At 35.2% G+C, this 25,077-nt stretch overlaps 1 protein-coding gene across 1 annotated transcript; it reads left to right on the top strand.

Moving 5' to 3' along the window:
• The first annotated feature begins 10,790 nt into the window (after nt 1-10,790).
• LOC106435031 (cysteine-rich repeat secretory protein 18) lies at nt 10,791-12,174 on the top strand. Its single transcript, XM_013875886.3, has 2 exons — nt 10,791-11,384; nt 11,628-12,174. Exons 1-2 carry the CDS (start codon nt 11,037-11,039, stop codon nt 12,090-12,092), a joined length of 813 nt encoding a protein of 270 aa, XP_013731340.1. The 5' UTR covers nt 10,791-11,036; the 3' UTR covers nt 12,093-12,174.
• Nucleotides 12,175-25,077: the final 12,903 nt, after the last annotated feature.

Here is a 25,077-nt window from a genome sequence, read left to right as displayed (position 1 = left end):
GATTTTTCTGTCTGTTGTTTATTGTTGCCTGTTGATACGACTCCTTGGCCGTCCAATCTTTCCAAAAAGTATGTGACCATTATTTTTTGGAGTTTTATTATTACGATATTTGTATTAATTTTTTTTTATATAGTTGGTCCGTAGGACATAAAATCAATTTATACGCGTAAGCACTAATCTAGATGGTACATAAAATATATTTTTAATAGTTTCGATCGATGTTGAAGTGAAATGTCCGAAGTTAACTCGGTCGGTGATATGATGTCGTAATCTGAAGCATACATTTATTGGCATTCTAGGTGATTTTCGTTAGAGAAAAATAAGTATAACATATTGCACGTATTGCCTCTTAACAAATACAACTGTACAGGATCATTATTATCAACTACTTCATAAGATTTTCAAAATTATTAATATAAATTTTAAATATAAAGTTCATGTCAATTTCAAATAACAATTTTTTGGTAATAAAGATATTAAGTTTCTGAGAATTTTATAGTTAAATGTTAATATGATTCAATATAACTTATATTCAATTATAAACGAAAACTTGAAAATCCTCAATATAAATGCCCTAAGTAATAGAGTTATGGTATGTTATAGTCAGGGACTAATCCAGAAGTTACTACATTTGACCCGTACGTCTTTGTCATGGTTTTCTTGTTATAGGAGCATAAAGTAAAAAATATTTATTGTGTACACTAAAATGAATTTTCACAATTATCTAACTAATTTACGTAACTTTACCTTAGAGAAATATTAAAATTTAGAAAAAATTACGTGTGTATCTAGTCCTCTTTCTAACTTCGCCCCCTGTAAAAATTAAGAACAAAAAAGTTAGTTGAAAATAAGAATAATGCACAATTTTCTTAATATTGGTTTGTTGTTTTTTTATTAAATTTCTTAAAAGATTTATATATTTTTGTAAATTAGGTTGATTCGACTTTAGACATGTGAATCAACACTGGCTAATTTCTAATATATCGAACCTTAATCCTATAATCAAAATTCGAACCTTATTCAACCTACACAATTATAATTTTGACTGCTCTCTTCGGAACATATATAGCAAAACTCTAGAAGAAATTACATGTTTACCATTTTTATGGTACCATTTTTCATTTTTACCACCACTAAGAAGACATTTTTAAAAATATCTTGTTCATTAAGTCCCACAATACTCTTATGCCCTTGTTATTTATATATATAATAAATAATTATTTAAATAAAAAATATAAAAAAATATAATAAAAAATAAAAAATAAAAAAAGATAAAAAAGGAAATTTCTTATTTATGTTTTCGAATTATACTTTTTCAAATTCGAAATTTTTTATAAATTATTTTTTTGAAATATTCTTTTTCAAAATTTTTTTTATTTTTTTTCAAATTTCTTTTTGAAAAACGAAAATTATGTTTGAAACTATTTTTTATATATTTTTTAACTATTTATTTATATATTTATTAGAATCCTAAATTTCACATTCAAACAACCCCACCCCACCCCTCAACTCTAAACCCTAAGTCTAGATTAGTTAATCCTAAGGGTATAATTGTCTTTTACCTTTCATTAAAAATGAGGGTAAAAGTGGTTAGTGTAAACATGAAAAGTGGTACTATGAATGTGCTATTTGTGGCAATTTCCCAAAACTCTATAGCTTGACCATTTTTTATCTTTAGCAAATGTTCATCAATTTTAATAAATTTAAATCTTTTGATTTATCTTTATTTCTGCCAAATTGTAATTACTTTTAACAGTTTTCTCTATTTTTACTAAGTTTTATAACTTAAAGTCACTAAATTCACATTCCACATACATCAGAAGTTCAAAACTCATATTGTTTCAAAATCCTCTTAATCAAGTCTTCACTAATAACCTAGCTAAGAAATTGATTGATAGAGCGTTAGCATTAGCAGTAACAATATGCTATAGAAGCAGTATGCTGCGGAAGCTGTATGCTTTTGCTAAACTATTTAATATGATGATTGGTAGAGCAGTATGAATATATTATTTAAAATTATTATAAAAAATAGTATATAATATATAATATATAATATATTAGTTTTTAATGAATATATTTCTAATATATAGATATATATATATATAGTAAACATATAAAATGAAAAATATATATAATTTATTTCTTTTATTTAATCATTTAAAAATTATGTTTATATCGAAAAATATTATTTTAAAATAAACTTTTTAATTAAAATATCTTTTTTGAAAAATAATATCTCACATTTAAAATAAATTAAATTATATAAAATAAAATTATATGAATTAAATTTTATATTTTAAATGTGAAAACTACTTTTTAAATAAATTTTTTTATTTTAAATTAATTTTAGAAATAAAAATTTTATTCTGGATATACAAATAATTTTATGATATTATTAAATAAAATAAATGAATTAATTATATATTTTTCTTAATTTTATAAATTATAAATGCAAACGCTCTACTAAAAGCTTCATATGAGAGCATTGACCAGAGAACATTTGGAGAGCATTAGCATTTAGTAAATGTTTCTCTAAATGCTTTTCTAACAATTGTTGACTAGCTTAAGATCCGCGCAATTGCGCGGAATGAATGTTATATAAAACTTATTTTTATCTATTATTATTTATTTATATTTATTTACATATTATGTATATAATTAAATTAAAGTAAATACATAAATCAAAACAATACATCTTGTTTATTTACGATATTTTTTTGCTAAATAAATCAAAACAATCAATTTATTTATTTTATATGGTATATAACTAAATTTCAATGACATGGACATATATATAATATATTTTAATATAAATATTTATTATTGAGAATTCATTCTCATATGATAAACCCAAAATTTCTAATGTGTGATTTTTTTAATACAAATTTTTAAATTAAAATATTAAGGTTTCAATACTTTTCAATACAAATTTAGAAATTATCATATTTAAGAATTTTTCTATGTTATATAGTTTAATTTTAAACTATATATTAATATAATATGAATGTCTAGTAAACGAGACTTTACATTCATGCAATTTATGATCACTTGTATTTTGTTATTACCAAAAAAAAATCATTGATCATAAAATTTTAGTGTGAGATATTTAACATTTTTTATAATTTATAGTCATTTTAAAATTTCAAAATATAACATATAAAAAATTAATTAATTTTTTTTATTATATGATTAATGTGGTTGTTTAATATTTTTTAATAATATAAAATTAAACAAAAAAGAGCTAAGATAAAAAAATTATTATCAAATATTTATTATTCATAATCATTAATTGTCATATATATGTTAATCATATTAGGCAATTCTGTAGTTTTTATTTAAGGAAAGTGCGAGAATATTCTTTTGTACACTATTATCAAATTAATAGTTAGTTTAATAAAAAGTATAATATAAGTTAAGATGGACCAAGCTATTTCTCTAAAAATTCTGAATTTCATTCTTATGGTGATACATGACTACAAAATAATGTTATAATGTTTTTCAATTAATACATAAGAGATTGGATAATGTAGAACATAATGCTAATGCTAATGCTCTACCAATCAACGCCCAACTCACAAAATTCTAAACCCATTAATAATTGATGATTTTTCAAAAGGTTTCTTACATAAATAAAATATCAATAAAAAAACCAAGTGAGAATTTATTTTGTAAGTTAAGAAACGTTTCTGGTACAAAAAAAAACTTTTAGCAAAAAGTGAGATATTCTCTACCACATGTTCACATTTAATACCAGTTCATTTTCAGTGATTAAAATTAATTTCATAATAAAACAACTTTTAACTATTGACTTAATATTGTTAAGAGACTTCGTTTAAAAGACCCATGAGTGAGGGTACTCTAAAGAGTTAATCCCCTATATATTAATTGAGCAACATTTGAAAATATATAACCTCAATTTTATATTAATTAAAAAAAGACTCCTTGTTTATGTGTCAATCAATTAGGTAGTTAATTAGTCATACGTGTCAGCTTCACATTGAAATTGAAAAATATGTTGGTCCAATTCGATTTGTATATCTCACTATAAACATTAAATACCAACTATATGATAACATATGATGTTAACTAAAGCAATGTGGCTATTTATTATATATTATTTCCTTAAATAAAATCTACGGAATTACTTAATGTGATTATGATATATATATAATAATTAATGATTTTAAATAATGAAGGTTTGCTAATAATCTCTATGATTTCTATCATTTTTGTTTAATTCCTTACCACTAAAATAAATTACACAATTACATTAATCATATATTAAAAATTTAGATTTTTTTTTTTTGTATATGTTGTATTTTGAATTTTTCAAAACGAGTATAAATTACTAAAACTGTTAAAAGTCTCACATAAACTTTCGTGATCAATGTTTAAATTTTTTTCTATAATACGATACAATGATAATAAAATTATATAAATAAATAATTTTATTTTAATAGGTGTTTATGTTAATATATATACTTTATATCGTTTAAATATAATTATATATCATATACAATAGATAAGATTGATTGTTTTGATTTATTTATTCTAAAATGATTGCGAATAAACAAGAGCGGTCATTTGATTTATATGTGCAAGCCAATTTATTACATAATAGTAACTGATTTTTTAGTTATTTAATATATAATTATTATTTTATTATTTCATAATATGCAGAAAAATATAAAATAAGTATTTATTATGCACAAGGCGCAGATCTTAACCTAAATATGTATCTATTTAATAATTTTGAATCTTAAACATTTTCTAAATCTCAAGCCAAAATAAAAGAAAGAAATGAGAATAAACTCAAAAATCAATATTTATATCGAGCAATAACAAAAATGACACAAAAAAAAGAAAAATATCGAAGATAGATTGAATATGACATGTGAACGTAAACTTCTCATAACCATAATTAATTTTTAAATTGCTAAATCATGATATAAAACCGAACTGACACAGTTTCATTGTAACCAAATGTAGGCATGAGATCCTTCGGCCTAAACGTTAGGTACTCTTAGAGAGAAGGTGTCGGGTTTCTCATCTGCTATAGCCTATATGGCTTTGTTTGAGTTGTTTCTCCAACTTCGAATCTGTTTTTGGTGCGTAGTACATGACTAAACCGGCTCTGATGTGGGTGTTTAATTCTTCCATCGAAATTGGTGAGGCGGTTTCTCTGACGGGTCAGCAGTGGTTCTGAGTGTTTGACCTTTTCTTCTTTGTCCATTAGTATCTTGGTCAAAGGCTACATAAGCGTTGGCTTGTGTTTTATCTTGGGGTTGTGCTTCAGATTCTAATGAACTTATGGAGGTTGCTGGTTATGAGGCAATGAGGAAGTGGCTTCTTAGAGTTTTCGGTTTCGGTCTCCGGACCGTGCTCTGTGTTTTTCTTGTCTGAATTTGAAGGTGTCTTGCCTCTTATCGAGTTTTATCCTCCGTGAGCTCCCCTCGTTTGTCCCTTAGTTCTATTGCTAGGATTGTTCTTAGTAAAGCTTCGGTGCTGTGATGTTGTGCTATTTCTTGGTGGTTAACAGACGGGTTTCTCCAGATTTTATAGTAAGGAACTGTGGAGCTTTAGCTCAATTGCGTTGGGTTCTTGAGTAATAGATTGTTAAACGAGTTTTTCTTCATCAGTTACTCGGATGGAAATCCGTTTTCTCGTAGTTTCCTTATCAAGAAGCTTATTCTTGAGTGGCGGGTGCTCGTGATGTTGGATTGTGTTCTAGAGCCTTGCTCTCATCTAAAATAAATGTGTCTTTTAACGCTTTTATTCTCATTCGGGCATCCGGTATCGACTTGCTTCACTTCTCTGAAAATTCTGTATTTGTCCCAGATGTTGTTAGTGTATTGTTTCCTTCCTTGTTCTTAACTTTATATGTTTTATATTGTTTTCTTTCTAGTTTCTAAGAGGTGATGTTAACTTTGCTGGCTTATGACTCTAGAAGAAATGTGTTCTTTGATGGTTTAGATGTGCAAGAAATGCTTTCAACTTGTTTAATATTATCTTCAAATGACCAAAAAAAAAGAATAAACGATTCCCAAGTTTGGCAGAAGAATCAATAAAGTAAAAAGTTTTGAGATTCCAATATTGAAAGAAACGCCCGGTTGTGTTCCAAAAAAGGAAAGAAATTTTAACAAAAAAAGGAAACAAATTACATCAGTTGGATTCATGGAACATATAGGGTCCGAATGGTAACTGCGCTTTTTGTAATATAAGCGGTGCGAATTAAAGTGCGGTACGGTCTAACTGCGGTTCATGCGGTTTGCGGGATAAGTACTGATTTGATAAACAATTAATGCGGTTTTGAAAAAAAAGTGCGGTTTTGATAAAAAAGTAATATAAAATAAATATATTAATAAAATTATAAATTAAATTTATTTTCTTAGTGATAATGTAATAAAAAAAATTAATTTTGAATGTTAAAATTAATTTTCAATAAAATATATAATATAGTTTCATTCATGTTTTAATTTTATTTTAAAGCTGTTAATCTACTTAAAATATATAATATAATTTTAATAGAAAATGTTTAAAACGTCTATATTTTTATAAATGTGTATTTTACCAAAACAGCTGAACTTGTCAGAAGAACTTAATTAAAATGATGAGATTAATTGTGTCAATGTTTCATTATGAATTTCTTTTTCTTAGTTGCCAGAAAAGAATACTTGTTTTATTTTATTTTATTTTTGTAGATGTACTTAACTAACTTGTACAATGAGATTAGTTGTGTTTTTGTAGATGTACTTAATTAAATTGTACGATGAGATTAGTAGTGTTATGAACGTATTAATACATTTTGGTAATGTATTAATGTTAACGTCGGCAATTCAGATATTTCACAATTTAGAAATATTAAATGCTTTTTGTTATGAACTTATGGTGATACATTTTCGTGATGTATATATTAAATAAATACTTTAAGTGTAGTGTAAGGTTCCGAACGATAACATGGATTGAGAGGTGCGGGACATGCGGTATAACTGCAGTGCGATTTTAACAGTTATAAAAACATTTAGATATATGATATATATAAATATTTTTGTTACTGTTAATTGCGGTGCAGTGTGAGACGAATTAAAACATTCGAAACCTAAGTGTATATTGTATAATTTTTTTTTGAAGTGCGTTTTTCTGAAATACGCTGGTTATGAGGGCGTGGTGTGGTTTTGGACAATTGTCCACTATTTTACATGTTGATTTGATGTTTGCGTTTTTGTGCTTATTTTTTTGAAAATCGCACATGTATAAGTGAAAATTGTGAATGGTAAACAATATGCGGTTTTGATTATTCCGCACTGAAATACACGAATTGAATGTCACCATTCATAACCAAAAAAACTCAGCCACAAAAAAGATGAAAATAATTTTTCAAAAGAAGGTGTCAGGGATGTTTCGTCAAAATATCTAGTCCACCTCAATCGTCCATCCAAATCATTTTTTTTTTTGTCAAGAATTTCATTCAAAAACAAGTGAACTGACTTGAAACCACACCAAGTTTGAAATAGAAAGATGCAAATAAGACATCAGTAGATGCCACAAGGCCAAAGCCTTAAACAAAAAGCCCAAATAAAGCGTTTAACACAATGTAAACAACTCCAAAGACCACTAGTTTTGCAGACACCAGGCGGATTCATGATGATCAGCACTATGGCATTGCTTGGTTTCTTATAGCAGGAGACAACCAAGAAGGACCTCCACTAGCAATGTAAGATTGGTAACGTAGACCTGCAGTGACACTAGCGGCAATCTCAAACGCCACTGAGTTAACTCCCTCTGGTACTAACACCACTTGACAGTGATCAAACTGGTGCAAGGAGCGTAGCGTACTCGATAGCAGCATTGGTACATTCGGGAACAATCAAGGGTTGTTGATGGCATCCAAAACAAGCGGAGATGATATTTCAAAGATTACCTTTTTGAAATGTAAGTTGTGCATGTCCGTGCATGCCCGTAGAAGAGTGCACAAACCTGCTTCAAAGGAAGAACTCACAGGCAATAAAGCACTCCTACTATGCACCAGTGGTATGCCGGTATGGCTTCGAGCAATCCAAGCTGCTCCACCCTTCACCATGTACCTCCATCCAAGTCTATTCCATATAAAACAGTTAATTTTTTAAATCTCAAATGATCATTGTATACGAGTCAAACATACAGAATATACACAAAATAATAATTGTGCAGGGGAAATTTATTTGTATATATTATCGACTATGTTTTTTTTGTTTTTTTGATTATTTTATTTATACATATACAATGTTTTTTGTTGTTATTACATAATTTTTTTCTGATGGACCAGATCAATTTTTAATAAAAATGGTAGAACTAAACTATAATTAATATATCATGGGTTGATCGGATTGTAAATTAAACAAATTATGACACAAAAATCTTATTTTTTTTCCAAACATTCTTGAAAACAATGAACCATACCTATTTCCATAGTTGAATTATTTTTACATTTATCTTCCATATGGTTTTGAAAAGTTTCAGATCAACCATCGAATTGATATTTGTTATTTTAATGCTTTTAGTCGTATGTTGAAGGAAAACTTACATTTTTGTAATTTAAAATCGTTTTAAAAAATTCAAAATATAACATATAAGAAAATATCTAACATATAAGAAAAATTACAACATATAAAGTTCTTTATTTTTGTAATTTAAAGTCGTTTAAAAAAGTTTAAAATATAACATATAAGATTTTCTAACTTCATCTTTCCTTTATAATAAATTATTCATATCATATATAAACTTTTCCACTAAAATCTCATATCATATACTAAAATTTCAACCGTCTATAGTTTGATAGATATTTTCATATTTAAAAATGAGTTTTCTGAATATTCATGTTACCTTCACAAAAATGTAGAAATTCATTGCAACTTTTAAAGCTAACCTTACTTCACGATATCAATACTGATTATTCACGATTTTGAAAATTATTGGTTTAGATATTATACTTTTATATACTTTTCACTTAAAAACGAATCAATACTATTAAAAGGGAAAGAATCTTAAAAAATCTGATATAAAAAAGTTGTTGGAATCATGTATAAGTATTTATTATTTTGTTGGTAATACCATTAATCATTCTAACTATACAATATTTTAAATATTTTAACAGATCCTTATATTATTCCTTATGATACCTTTACTCAGAAAAATATTTCATCAACTATGTTTTTTACAATAACGTTAAAACTCTATATCAAAAAGTTGTTGGACCTGATATGGACGTAATGAGACCACATCTGTTTGGGTATTTAGAATCCTAAAAAAATCAAAATATCTAAAAAATCTGGAAATATCCGGAACACGAAAAGTACTTGAAACTCCAAACAAATATCCAAAAAATTCAAATACCTAAAAAGTCAAAATCTTATTCAAAATCTGACACGATGAACTAAAAAATACCCAAAATTTTATCCAAATACCCAATTTTTTTTTTAATTTGAAATTTTACTTGAAATCAAAAACTATAATCGTAAACCAAAAACTTAAAAAAATATCCATAATACCGGAAACATATTCGAAATATCCAATAAAACCTAATAAACAAATATTTATGATCAGGTCTAGGGTAGGATTCAGACTCAAATAAAGACATCCATGTCCCAAAAAACTCCAATAGGTTATCTTCTTTGGACCTGAACTAAACCTATATTTTCGGGTCGGTTCGGTTTGTTTTTTTTTTTGATCTGGATATAATTCTTATGCCTAAAAAAACTTACGTAAAAGTGTACATATAGAATCTCAAATAAACTCATTCGTAGACTATATAACTGTTAAAAATTATATTTTTCGATATAATAAGACTTTGTATTATAATATAATTCAAAAACCCGCGCTTGGAAAGCGCGGATCAAAATCTATTTTTTTATTATATGACTAATATGATTGTTTAATTTTTTAATAATATAAAATTAAACAAAAATGAAGAAGGATGCAAAAATTGTTATCACATATTTATATATATGGTCATTAATTACTATATATATGTTAATCATATTAGTTAATTCTGTAGCTTTTATTTAAGGAAAAAATACACGCTTCTTATATTTTGGGTTAATATAATGTTTCCTATTAATTGGATTTGAACTAACATTTTTTCAATTGATTATTAAGTTGTCACGTAAGGTAAATTAACATCCTAAATGACACCTAATCATGATTTTTTTTTAATTAATATAAACTTAATGTTACAACCTTTTTAAATGATCTTCAATTAATATATATAGGATTTTCGTAGTTTAAATGATTGGATTCCGCTTGACATGTGCGCAACTCCAAATTAAACCGAATGGTTTAACCCGTTTCAAGTTGGTCGGCATTTTATAAGAGAGCTCATTAGCCAACTAACCATAACTAATTAGGGCTAAGTAAGCCCAAAATCTAAATATGATATGAATATCATTTTAAATAATGCAGCCTACGTTTAGGCCCCTGAAGGCCTGAATCATCAAAAAGTCACCAAAAATTAATTATCTGGCTCAATCAGCGGGGCTAACAATGAATCACCAACTCAGCCGAGTACTATCCTATTATCTTATAATCGACTGAATCTTGCTTTAAAACTAAAGGTCGAGATTGTTTTTTCTTACAATATACAACTATTTTTTACACTAAAGGTCGAGAAAAAATGTGACCTTGATAGTAGACAAGTTTTATTATATATAAATATATACACTGCTAATTCTAGATGAAACTAAAAGTTGGTATCTTATCATATATTCTATTAAAGAAAAAATAAGCAATCTCATAATTATGGAAATATGTTACAATTTCTTCATTCGAGGTTAGCAGTGGGATAATACAAATCGTGTGATCGTAAGAGGTAGAATAAGTCGCACCTTTTTTTCGCCGCAAATACTTAGTCTTAGCTCCACTCTGCTCTCTTTTTACCAATCAGGCAACCACACACCTTTTATCCAATATCCATATCCCTCCGAGTCTTCTACACAAACATCTTAAGGCTTATTTCACAGAGAAACAAGTATCAAAGAAGAGCAAAGAGTATATCAACAACAATGTATATTTTACCGTCTGAATCAAAACGCCTCTTTTTAGTCCCTATCTTGGCCGTGATGGCCATACAATTTCTCTTTGTACGCACTGTTTCGTCAGTGAACATGACAAATACATATCTACACCACAAATGCTTTGTCGATCAAGGGAAATACGAGCCGGGAAGTAAGTATGAGGAAAACCTAAACTTTATCATCGAACCAATCCCTGTAACGAGTGAGAGTTTTGAAAGAGGTACCAAAATGGAAATGATCGGAGAAGGTCCTGATCTAATATCCTTCACCCTTCAGTGCCGCGGCGATATCAGTGGGCCTAGATGCCGTTCTTGCTATGCTACTGCCCTTTCCGCGGTAAACTCACTTCACTATCTATTATTCATTTAGTTGTCACATATATAGCCAGTCCTGAGATCTTTAGGCATAGACAATTTGTAAAAATATTTAATAAAAATACTTTTAGTAATTTTATGGGTCTATATTCACATATTTACATGCATAAACTTGTGCACACATGTATATATCAGATTTCGTTACATCCGTGCATGCAGTGTTGTTATTGATTATGGCATCCATATTGCAAAATGTATATGACAGCTTCACAGAAGATGTCCGGGATACAAAGGACGAATGATATGGTACGACCAATGCATTCTCGAGATATCTACGATTGATTCTTTAGACAAGATCGACTACAACAACAATTTATGTGTGTCGAATGCAAAAAAAATGATGGCCCATTATTATTCCAACTCCGATTGGCTGGATCTCATCCACAATCTGACAACTAAAGCCCTTCGTCAAGGCAATTCAAAAGGGATGTACTACGCAGCGGGGGAGACGAGGCTCGGAATGGATAACATATATGCAATGGTGCAGTGTTCTTTTTACTTGTCGTCAAAGGATTGCGAGAAGTGTCTGAGACATAATATCAAGCATTATGAAGATTGCTGTTTTAATAGACAAGGAGCGAGAGTTTTAGGTAAAAGTTGTAGCTTTAGGTATGAATTTTACCCTTTCCTTTTTGAGAAGAGCCGTCGTCCTAAATATTTGAAAATTTAGAAAGTAGTTTAAAACAATGTCTTTTTTTCATAAGCTTGAAATATTGTTTTGTATTGAAATATCTGAATATATTATTAGGAAATTTAATTGTATAACAAAAAAAATATATAATTAAGCAAACGCACATAAGGAAGTGATTGAATGTGATGTTATCCTCAAGCTCCTCAAAGACTATGAAGCTGTGTCGGGCCAACTGATAAATTTTGATAAATCATCTTTGCAATTTGGTCATAAGGTACCAGAGTCACAAAGGGTGGAAATTCAAAATAAACTGGGCATAACTAAATTGGGTGGTATGGGAAATTATTTGGGAATACCAGAAAGTTTGGGTGGATCTAAAACACAAATTTTTGGTTTTTTAAATGAAAAAAGTAAATAATAAGGTGAACAGTTGGACGGTCCGGTTCCTAACTAAGGGCGGAAAAGAGGTGATGATAAATTCAGTGGCGTCGACAATGCCAAATCATACTATGTCTTGTTACAGATTACCAAAAACAGTTATAAAGAAAATTACAGGGGCAATTTCTCACTTCTGGTAGGGTAGTGGTAACAATAAAAGAGGTATACATTGGTTCTCTTGGAATAAAGTATGTAAATCTAAGGAGGAGGGAGGTCTTAGCTTTCGCGATCTTCAAGATTTTAATACAGCCTTATTGGCTAAGCAATTATGGCGGTTGATAGATAAACCAGAGTGTTTGTTTTCAAAGGTATTTAAAGGCCGATATTTTCGGAATACTGATCCATTGGATCCTCACAGATCTTATTCACCTTCTTATGGTTGGAGAAGTATCTGCTCAGCTAGATCTCTGGTTAATAAAGGGCTAATCAAAAGAGTGGGAACAGGACAGACCATCTCCGTATGGAATGATCCGTGGATTCCTGCTCCTCACCCGAGGTCAGCTAAACCAAAAACGTTTCCCCAATTTTTAAATCCTTCTTTGAAGGTGGATCATCTCATCGATCCGTTGACTAAGTTTTGGAATGTGGATTTGCTCAATGCATACATACATCCGGATGATGTCAAGATTATTAGAGGCCTGGCTATAAGCCGGAACGATAGGAAGGATTCTTATGGGTGGTCCTTCACAGAGTCAGGAAAATATTTGTTAAGTCTGGATATAGGGTTGAATCATTATTTCCAGATAAAGCACATGATTTAGGTCTTTATGGTCCAAATATCAAACCACTTTTGGCTTTTTGCTGGAAACTTAAATGTCCCCTGAAATTGAGACATTTTGTTTGGCAAGTTCTCTCATGTACTATATCGGTTGCAAAAAATTTAAGGTCACGGGGGATTAATTGTGATACCCGATGTAGTATTTGTGGCGCAGAGGAAGAGTCAGTTAATCATGCTTTATTTGAATGTCCTCCAGCTCTGCAAACTTGGGCTTTATCAAAAATTCCATCAGCCCCTGGTGTTTTTCCAACGAATTCGGTATTTACCAATATGGATTATCTCTTTTGGAGATTGCCAAAAGAGTATGATTTTAGTAACTTTCCATGGATTATGTGGTACATTTGGAAAAATAGAAATAATAAAGTTTCAATAATAGAGATGGAAATCCTCAGGAAATACTTAGATATGCAGAAGTGGAGAGCGAGGTATGGGCGGAGGCTCAGAATACAATTCCAAAAAGACAAGTTTGGGGCCCACAAAACTTTGAATGGCAAGCATTGGGACAGTCAAGAATCTGTTTTATAGATGGTGCGTGGAAAGAGAATGACAAATTCACGGGACAGGGATGGTTCTGCAGAGTAGTAGGATCAGAAGAGAAGATGATGGGGGCGATGAATCTCCGAAGAAGCTTATCAGCTCTACATGCCGAATGTGAAGCTTTGATATGGGCTATGGAGTGCATGAAGACCCTAGATTTTTCAGACGTAGTTTTTGCAACAGACTGTTCTCAATTGGTGAAGATGGTGTCCTCACCAGACGAATGGCCAGCTTTTGCTACACACATGGAGGAGTTTCGACGCAGTAAGTGTTTCTTCCCTTCCTTCAAGATTCAACATATACCAAGAGCAACTAATCTAGTGGCGGACAAGCTTGCACGAGGTGCTCGGAGTTCCCCTTCAGTTGTGTTTATGTTGATTCTACCCTACCGGTTTGGTTTTCCGAGCCAGTAGGTTTCTTATCATAGATTAGTTATTGTTGTCAAAAAAAAAAAAAAGGCTATCCAATATATATTAATTGCTATAGTACCCCTACATATGGATGTGTATGTGTAATGTCTTTTTTTCTTGTATTTCCCTTTTAAATTTCAATTGCTTTTTAGTGTTTTTAAAAACAATTATTAAGTTTTATAATTTGCATAGTAAAAACAAATATTTAAAAAAAAATATATAACATGTTTTGAAAATTTTAAAATAAACATATATTTTGCAAATTTTAAACAATATTGCATAAACTCAATGTTAAATCTATACCATGCTACACTTTCATATAATTAAGCAAATGCACATAAGAAAGGTGCTGGTTAGAGTATAGGCTATCCAATATATATTAATCTCTATAGTACCCCTACATATAGATACATATATGTAATGTCTTTTTTTTCTTGTATTTTCCCTTTAAATTTCAATTGCTTTTAGTGTTTTTAAAAACAGTTATTCATTTTATAATTTGTATATTAAAAAAAAATATAACATGTTTTGAAAATTTTAAAACAAACATATATTTTACAACTTTTAAACATTATTACATAAACTCAATGTTACCCTTTCCTTTTTGAGAAGAGCCGTCGTCCTAAATATTTGAAAATTTAGAAAGTAGTTTGAAACAATGTCTTTTTTTTTCATAAGCTTGAAATATTGTTTTGTATTGAAATATCTGAATATATTATTGTTAAATTTAATTGTATAACAAAAAAAAATATAATTAAGCAAACGCACATAAGGAAATAAGGAAGGTGATGGATAGAGTATAGGCTATCCAATATATATTAATTGCTATACCCCTACATATGGATGTGTATGTGTAATGTCTTTTTTTTCTTGTATTTCCCTTTTAAATTTCAATTGCATTTTAGTGTTTTTAAAAACAATTATTCAGTTTTATAATTTGCATAGTAAAAACAAATATTTTAAAGAATATATATAACATGTTTTGAAAATTTTAAAATAAACATATATTTTGCAAATTTTAAACAATATTGCATAAACTCAATGTTAAATCTATACCATGCTACACTTTCATATAATTAAGCAAATGCAGATAAGAAATGTGATGTTTAGAGTATAGGCTATCCAATATATATTAATCTCTATAGTACCCGTACATATAGATATATATATGTAATGTCTTTTTTTTTCTTGTATTTTCCCTTTAAATTTCAATTGGTTTTAGTGTTTTTAAAAACAGTTATTATTTTATAATTTGTATATTAAAAAAATATATAACATGTTTTGAAAATTTTAAAACAAACATATATTTTACAACTTTTAAACATTATTACATAAACTCAATGTTAAATCTATACTATATTACACTTTCATATAATATAGTTCAATTTCATCTTCAAATATAACAATATTTTCTTGGAGTATTATATTTGTAAACATAGATTAAAAATGTAACCTCTCTCTCTCTCTCTCTCTCTCTCTCTCTCTCTCTCTCTCTCTCTCTCTCTCTCTCTCTCTCTCTCTCTCTCTCTCTCTCTCTCTCTCTCTCTCTCTCTCCATTTTTTGTACTCTTGTGTCAATAAACTTTTCTCACTACAAGAAAACACAAGTTTTACGAGGGCAGTTTTCCTCGTGACTTCGTCGTAAAAGCAGTGTTACGAGGAATTAGCGAGGAAACCCGTTTCGTCGTTATACGTTTGTCGTAACGCATATATCCTCGCTAATTCGTCGTAACATAGCGAGGAATAATTTCGTCGTAAAAGCGAAGAGGAATATTTCGTCGTAAAGACCACGTAAAGCTTCCACGTAAGGACGTCGCTAAATTTCCTCGTAAATACCACGAAAGACGTTCCTCGTAAAACCCACGTAAATAACTCGAAAGTAAATACTCGTAAAGTAAACGTAAATACCTTTATAGCTTTCCTCGTAAAGACCACGTGAACTTTCCACGTCATTTCCTTGTAAACAATTCCTCGTAAAAACCTCGTTAAGCTTCCACGTAAAGAAGTCGCAAAATTAGCTATGAATTTACTTCGTTTCGTTATTTTACAGAAATATAAAAAATTATAATTAAAAAAATAATTTAAATAATTTAAATTATTAATAAAATTAAAATTCTAAAAAAATTAAAACCAAAATATTTTATATATAAATAAGTTTTGAATTCATAATACAAGAACCGAAATTAAAAAGAACTAAGGGTCGTGAATCGCCCAATAGAATTCATCACTCCTCGCCGTTACATCCGCCTCGGCATGTGTGTCGGATGTTGACTCGCCTGGAATAGGATTTCGTTGTCGCATGGTCATCGGGGGAGGAGGAACCGATGGTCCACTAGAAGAAGGAGACCCAAAGACTCTCTGAGTGTACTGAGTCTCGGGGACAGTCTCCTGACCCGAAGAACCGGGAGCTGATGAAGACGACGGGTCTAAACGACTACCCGGCTCACCGAACATCTCTCTGTAATGGGCAGTAAGTCTACCTTTTCGAACCTGAGAAAAAACTTTAATTTTTAAAATTTTTGTCAACAGTATATTTTCCAACATTATCCACCTAATCAACACTAAATAACATAAGATCCGTAAACTTATCTAAATTCCTTATACTAACCACCTAATCTACCTAAACTAACCATATTAGAGAGGAATTAGAGAGGCTTACCATTGCAACGAAACAGGGAGGAAGTGGAGAGGAAGTAGAGAGGAAAGAAAGAGTGAGCGCTCGGGGTGTATATATAAGATTACATTCCGTCGCAAATTCCTCGTAATTTTACGACGAATTACAGAGGCCCGTGTTTTTTTTTACGACGAAACAGCGAGAGATTACAAAGGCCCGCGTTTTATTATACGAGGAAGTTACGAGGAATTACAAAGGCCCGTGTTTTTTAGGTACGAGGACGTTACGACGATTTTGCTTACGTGGAATTACCGAGGAAAGCTTCCCTATAAATATACCCGTAACTCTTCTTCTCAACCCACACCCAAACTCCCAAATCACACTCTATCTCACATCATACTCTCAAATCTAATCCTATTCAAATTATAAAAATTTGAGAAAAAAGGAAGAGAAGAAGATATTGGAATTTATGTTGGTGAGACTTAAGTAATATAATTGCTGGAAGTCTTGCTACATGTAAATCCAGTATATTTCTTTTTTTTTTTTCTAGTTTTTACAGTACGAGATGTTTACAACGATTTTGGTTACGTGGTTTTTACGACGATTCCGTCCTACGTGGAATTAAAGTGGGCCGCGTTCATCATTTATTTTACGTGGTATTTACGACGAATCTCTCCTACGTGGTATTTACGACGAATTTGTCCTACGTGGTATTTACGACGAATCTCTCCTACGTGGAATAAACGAGGAATTCGTCGTAAGTTCGACGTCAACATACGAGGAATTAACGAGTATTCCGTTTAAATCCCTAAAATCCGAAACCCCAAACCCCAAATCCCAAACCCCATATTCCTTATCTTCTACTTCATATATTCCAAACCCTATCTTTATTTTCATTCCAAACCACAATTCCTTATCTTCTAATTCATATATTCCAAACAACAATTCCCACTTTTACTTATTCATAAAACAAACTCCCACATTTTCTTATTCACAAAACAAACTCCCACATTTTATTATTCACAAAACAAACTCCCACATTTTCTTATTCACAAAACAAACTCCCACATTTTCTTCATTTTCATTAAACTCGTCTTCAACAGCTTCGTCTGTGGCATCATCGGTAAGATCTTCGTACTCGTGATTATGCGGATCAATGAGAAGGATGTCATCAATTTCTTGTTCAGGTTCCTCGACTTCATTTATCTGTTCTTCTTGCAATGGTGGTTCTTCTCCACTGATGATTCGTCCTCGAGGTGTTACTTTGATCACTGCTAACCAATTTATACCCGAATCTCTCATCCGAGGGTATGGAAGGAAGCTAACTTGGTCTGCTTGTGAAGCTAAGATGAAAGGCTCGAATTTGTTGTACCGTCGTCCACCGTTGACATCAACTACACCGAATTTGTTAGACCGAACACCTCTGTTGACGACGGGGTCGAACCATTCACATTTGAAGAGGACGCATTTCAGCTTCAGTATCCCTGGAAATTCGACTTCAATAATCTCCGTGTGTCACTTACAAAGTTGGTGGATTCAAAATTAATTAGGTGCAAAAAAAAAACGTGTGTCACTTACAAAGTTGGTGGATTCAAAATTTCCTCGCTAAATCCACGTAAATAGTTTCCTCGTAAATAAGACGCGAAGTTTACGTCCACTTTACGAGGAACGTACGTGAAACATAATATCATCGTTATTTCCTCGTAAATGACACGTCACATTACATCGACTTTACGACGAACGGCTTTTGTCGTTAGTTTACGAGGAAATAACGATGATACCGTTATTCACGTAAAATCCTCGTAAAGTTGACGTAAACTTACGAGGTTTTTTTTTCCTCGTTAATATTCCTCGTTAAGCTTGAGTTTTCTTGTAGTGTCTATTTGTATTTGTCAAAACTCACCAGCGCGTGGTTTACACATCCACTTGTTGTAAAGTAGAAAAATGTCTATTAATGTCATACCTGTCAAATCTAAACCCGATGGTTATTTCCTTAATGTTTCTTATTAGTATCCTAATTCACCCATTGTTATTTTATTTAGACCAAATGTGTGATGTAATTTAAATAAATCTATATTCCTTGTCAAAAATTATATTCTAAAATTATTTTCTGTTATATTTTTTAAGGAAATTAATCACATTTTGAGCTCATTTTAGGTTTAAACATCGTATATTTGGAGCTTAAATATATATATGCAATTTCCTTCCTATTTATTAGAATATATATTTTGAATTTTTGGTGCTACTGTAAGAGAATTTTAAGACAACATTAAAAGAGGAAGTAAAACAAGGAGAAAGAATTCAAGGGAGTTTGGCGGTCAAGCACAATAACCTAGACAAACCGTTAGCTTCCAATGGTTGTGTGCAGCGGACAAACATGACCACTGTCTCCTAAAGCAAACAAAGAAGAATTCCAAGAAGTTTGGCGCTCAAATTCACCGGATGAGGCAAACCCGCTTTCCTCCCAGTGGCTCGCCATAGCAGTTGTGGGAACCGAAATTCACACTGTCGATTTTCGTTTAAATAAGGAAACTAGGAAAACCCTAATTTCCCAGAGGACCCCGGATATCTGTTAATTACCACACGTCAAACAATCAGAACACGAGAATAACAACGATAAAAATAAGAAATCGAAAAGAGAGCAAAGTAGATCTTATTCCGACTCTGCGTATGAGCGTTACAACAAGGTATAAGCCTGGGCTCGAGAGCTGTCGGTGAGATTCCTAGTTCTAGCAACCCTAAGACGGCTAAACCTAATTGAGTCGCAGCTCGAAATAACAAAAACGGAAAATTGCCTAAATTGCTCTAAGTGCTAAGTTTGCTCTGAAAAAGTTCCTCTTCTTTGCTCCTCGCCTAGGACTCCTTATATACTAGCTCCAAGGTCGGTTTACGCTTTTACTCTTCTGCCCTTAAGCCGTCATAGCATAAAAATGGAGATATTCCATTTTTCCCGATCTTCACAATTATCTTCAAAACTTCCGTATTTATCCGCGGAAACTTGACATTTATCCTTCCTCGTGGGCCAAGCGTGAACCATGCTGTGGTTTACGGGCTTTTGATTAGGAAAAATCGTAGCATGGGCCTCGAGTCGTGTTTTAGGTCCCTTTGGGCCGTCTTCCGACTCGACACGTTTACTACGAATTTTTCCGCGGTTTCTAATCCGCGAAGTTTGATCGACGAATTAGAATAGCGGAAAACATGGACTGAGCTTGCTACGGTCTTCGGGAGATAGCATTCGAAGGTTTGACGAGAATGCAAGGACTGGTGTCGTATCGATGTTCGGAAAGGTTCAATCGCTACACGGCGACCGAACTTTGGCTCGAGCCCGGTCGCTACGTAGCGACCGAGCGAGACGAGTGTTCGGTCGCTACGTAGCGACCGAGCTTTGGCTTGAGCTCGGTCGCTACGTAGCGACCGAGCGGGACGATCGCTCGGTCGCTACGTAATTACTTCTCCATGACTGGCAATTGGATTGATCCGAGAGTCATCGACACTTCGCCTGAAAAACCCGTGAGTGATTTTGGCGTTGGAATTACTTCTCCGAGTTCGATACTCATCCGCTTGAGAGTGTCGCGGAAGATTACGTTGACCGTTCTTCCCGTGTCGACGAGTACCCTTCCGATTTCTAAATCTCGTATGACGAGATCTATGACGAGCGGGTCGCAGTGAGGTTGGTCGATACCGCCGGCTTCTTCCTCTGTGAAGGTGATCGAGCAACTTTGGCCGTCTCGAGGAGGAGACCATGTAAGCCAATTTGCACTTGACTCTGCCTTCCGTTGGTAAGCCTTGACGGCCGACACGGTATCGCCGCAGTATTGTGATCCTCCGATGATCATATTGACTTTGCGACGATTGTTATCGTTCCCTTTGTCATCCGGCCTCCTACCGCGTTTATCCCCAGGTTGGTTCCGTTGAGGGGATTTTTCAGTGGGCGGATTTCTATCCGTCTTTGGAGGCCGATCAGAATCGAGGATGAGATCCTTGACGCTAGTTACTTTCCGAAAGCTCTCCAGCGAGTAGCTTCGCGGCCAGTCTTGCTCCCAAGACTTTGCAGTTGGTCGTGGAGTGTCCTCGGGATTGGTGGAACTCGCAGAAGGTGTTTTCGTCATACCCTTGATTGCGAGTCCATGTGTTGCCCGTGGTCCGGCCTTGATCCGAATTGATCGCATAGTTATGCGCCCCTTGGAGATCTTCCCCCTTGCGATGGACGTACTTGTCGTTACGAGAGTTCTTCTTTTTCCCCTTCGGATCTGCGTCTTTCAAGGATGGTCATGCCGGCTTATGTTTTTGCGATAAGACTTTAGTTTCTTCCTCGACTATGATGTAGTCCGTTGCTTTGTGGAGAGCGTCCTGGATCGTTCGCGGTTTGTCGAGAGTTATCCATTTTCTGAATTTCGACTTGTACCAGAGCGTCTTTCTCAGCGCGTCGATGGCCACTTTGTCGCTTATCCCGCTGACCCTGGACATTATCAGCTTGAACCGACTGATAAACTCGCGGAGGGGTTCGTCTTCCCTCTGGGAGAGACTCCAGATGTCAACATCGGAGGTTTCTCTGTCTATGAATACAGAGTACTGTTTGAGGAATTCCGATGCGAGCTGTCGAAAACTCCCGATGGTGTTGCGACGAAGGCGTGCGAACCATTCGAGCGCTGCTCCTTCGAGATTTTCGACGAACAGGCGGCAATAGCCAGCATCTTTTTCGCCGTCCTTCAGTCTTGCTCTTCCCATCGCGATGTGGAAAGCCTGAAGGTGCGCTTTTGGATCGGCCGTACCATCGTACTTCGGTACTTTGATCTTTCCCGGATCGGACACCCTCATGTCCGAAATGCGACTGGTAAAGGGGGTCTTTCGAGCTCCTTCCAGCAGTCGATCGATCTCGGGGGCAGCACTAGTAGCATGATGGATTTGAGACTTTACGGCTCTCACTTCTGCCGCAGTCTTAGTGATGTAGTCGCGAAGATCGCGGATATCCGATGTCTCGTCAGTAGATTTCCGAGCCTGTCGGCGTTTACTGCGAGTGAGCTCGGTTTGCCTTTCGGCCAGCTCCTCTTGTTCGTTCCAATAGGCGACTTCTTCTTCCGTCATTGGTTTTTCGAACGGGGAGCCTTCCCGAGCGGATCGGCTTCTGGTCCTTCTTGGATGTCTGTCGACATCCTCGTCGGTGTCGTTGGAGACATCGCTAGGATCCAGGTCAATGTGTTCGGCTTCGTTATCCTCCGACTCCTTTGCAGGGGGCGGAAGATTTTCAGGGTTCCCCTTTTCGACGGGAGATTTCTCGCTAGGGTTTTGACCGGAAGGTCGTTCCCGCGCGAGTCCTGCTCTATCGAGTGGGGTGGCGAAGTCGAGCCTCTTCCCGCGGATTTTGGTGGTTCCGCGGGGACGGATAGCTTGGGTCCTTGCCGTTAAGGTTTCAACCTGTTTGGTCAAGGTATTCACGAGCTTATCCTGTTCTTCCGACCTTTTCTCATAGGTGGCGAACATCTTTTTGAACTCCTCAAGCGTCGCGGCGTTGGCTTGCGCGTTGGCCGCGGATACGTCCGCTACTGGAGTGTGGAGATCGGTGCCGCTGCCTCCATTAAGAGGAGTTTGCACGTTATCCGCGTCGTTGGTTGACGTGTCAGATTGTGTGTGGCTTTTGCGGGTTAGATTGATCCGTAAGTCCCCCTCCTTCTAGCGCCAAACTGTGGGAACCGAAATTCACACTGTCGATTTCTGTTTAAATAAGGAAACTAGGAAAACCCTAATTTCCCAGAGGACCCGGATATCTGTTAATTACCACACGTCAAGCAACTTTGGCCGTCTCGAGGAGGAGACCATGTAAGCCAATTTGCACTTGACTCTGCCTTCCGTTGGTAAGCCTTGATGGCCGACACGGTATCGCCGCAGTATTGTGATCCTCCGATGATCATATTGACTTTGCGACGATTGTTATCGTTCCCTTTGTCATCCGGCCTCCTACCGCGTTTATCCCCAGGTTGGTTCCGTTGAGGGGATTTTTCAGTGGGCGGATTTCTATCCGTCTTTGGAGGCCGATCAGAATCGAGGATGAGATCCTTGACGCTAGTTACTTTCCGAAAGCTCTCCAGCGAGTAGCTTCGCGGCCAGTCTTGCTCCCAAGACTTTGCAGTTGGTCGTGGAGTGTCCTCGGGATTGGTGGAACTCGCAGAAGGTGTTTTCGTCATACCCTTGATTGCGAGTCCATGTGTTGCCCGTGGTCCGGCCTTGATCCGAATTGATCGCATAGTTATGCGCCCCTTGGAGATCTTCCCCCTTGCGATGGACGTACTTGTCGTTACGAGAGTTCTTCTTTTTCCCCTTCGGATCTGCGTCTTTCAAGGATGGTCATGCCGGCTTATGTTTTTGCGATAAGACTTTAGTTTCTTCCTCGACTATGATGTAGTCCGTTGCTTTGTGGAGGGCGTCCTGGATCGTTCGCGGTTTGTCGAGAGTTATCCATTTTCTGAATTTCGACTTGTACCAGAGCGTCTTTCTCAGCGCGTCGATGGCCACTTTGTCGCTTATCCCGCTGACCCTGGACATTATCAGCTTGAACCGACTGATAAACTCGCGGAGGGGTTCGTCTTCCCTCTGGGAGAGACTCCAGATGTCAACATCGGAGGTTTCTCTGTCTATGAATACAGAGTACTGTTTGAGGAATTCCGATGCGAGCTGTCGAAAACTCCCGATGGTGTTGCGACGAAGGCGTGCGAACCATTCGAGCGCTGCTCCTTCGAGATTTTCGACGAACAGGCGGCAATAGCCAGCATCTTTTTCGCCGTCCTTCAGTCTTGCTCTTCCCATCGCGATGTGGAAAGCCTGAAGGTGCGCTTTTGGATCGGCCGTACCATCGTACTTCGGTACTTTGATCTTTCCCGGATCGGACACCCTCATGTCCGAAATGCGACTGGTAAAGGGGGTCTTTCGAGCTCCTTCCAGCAGTCGATCGATCTCGGGGGCAGCACTAGTAGCATGATGGATTTGAGACTTTACGGCTCTCACTTCTGCCGCAGTCTTAGTGATGTAGTCGCGAAGATCGCGGATATCCGATGTCTCGTCAGTAGATTTCCGAGCCTGTCGGCGTTTACTGCGAGTGAGCTCGGTTTGCCTTTCGGCCAGCTCCTCTTGTTCGTTCCAATAGGCGACTTCTTCTTCTTCCGTCATTGGTTTTTCAAACGGGGAGCCTTCCCGAGCGGATCGGCTTCTGGTCCTTCTTGGATGTCTGTCGACATCCTCGTCGGTGTCGTTGGAGACATCGCTAGGATCCAGGTCAATGTGTTCGGCTTCGTTATCCTCCGACTCCTTTGCAGGGGGCGGAAGATTTTCAGGGTTCCCCTTTTCGACGGGAGATTTCTCGCTAGGGTTTTGACCGGAAGGTCGTTCCCGCGCGAGTCCTGCTCTATCGAGTGGGGTGGCGAAGTCGAGCCTCTTCCCGCGGATTTTGGTGGTTCCGCGGGGACGGATAGCTTGGGTCCTTGCCGTTAAGGTTTCAACCTGTTTGGTCAAGGTATTCACGAGCTTATCCTGTTCTTCCGACCTTTTCTCATAGGTGGCGAACATCTTTTTGAACTCCTCAAGCGTCGCGGCGTTGGCTTGCGCGTTGGCCGCGGATACGTCCGCTACTGGAGTGTGGAGATCGGTGCCGCTGCCTCCATTAAGAGGAGTTTGCACGTTATCCGCGTCGTTGGTTGACGTGTCAGATTGTGTGTGGCTTTTGCGGGTTAGATTGATCCGTAAGTCCCCCTCCTTCTAGCGCCAAACTGTGGGAACCGAAATTCACACTGTCGATTTCTGTTTAAATAAGGAAACTAGGAAAACCCTAATTTCCCAGAGGACCCGGATATCTGTTAATTACCACACGTCAAGCAACTTTGGCCGTCTCGAGGAGGAGACCATGTAAGCCAATTTGCACTTGACTCTGCCTTCCGTTGGTAAGCCTTGATGGCCGACACGGTATCGCCGCAGTATTGTGATCCTCCGATGATCATATTGACTTTGCGACGATTGTTATCGTTCCCTTTGTCATCCGGCCTCCTACCGCGTTTATCCCCAGGTTGGTTCCGTTGAGGGGATTTTTCAGTGGGCGGATTTCTATCCGTCTTTGGAGGCCGATCAGAATCGAGGATGAGATCCTTGACGCTAGTTACTTTCCGAAAGCTCTCCAGCGAGTAGCTTCGCGGCCAGTCTTGCTCCCAAGACTTTGCAGTTGGTCGTGGAGTGTCCTCGGGATTGGTGGAACTCGCAGAAGGTG

Source organism: Brassica napus, chromosome A1, assembly GCF_020379485.1.
Source record: "Brassica napus cultivar Da-Ae chromosome A1, Da-Ae, whole genome shotgun sequence".
Lineage (NCBI taxonomy): Eukaryota > Viridiplantae > Streptophyta > Magnoliopsida > Brassicales > Brassicaceae > Brassica > Brassica napus.
The sequence above is the reverse complement of the archived record's forward strand: the minus strand, read 5'-3'. Positions and strand labels throughout refer to the sequence as shown.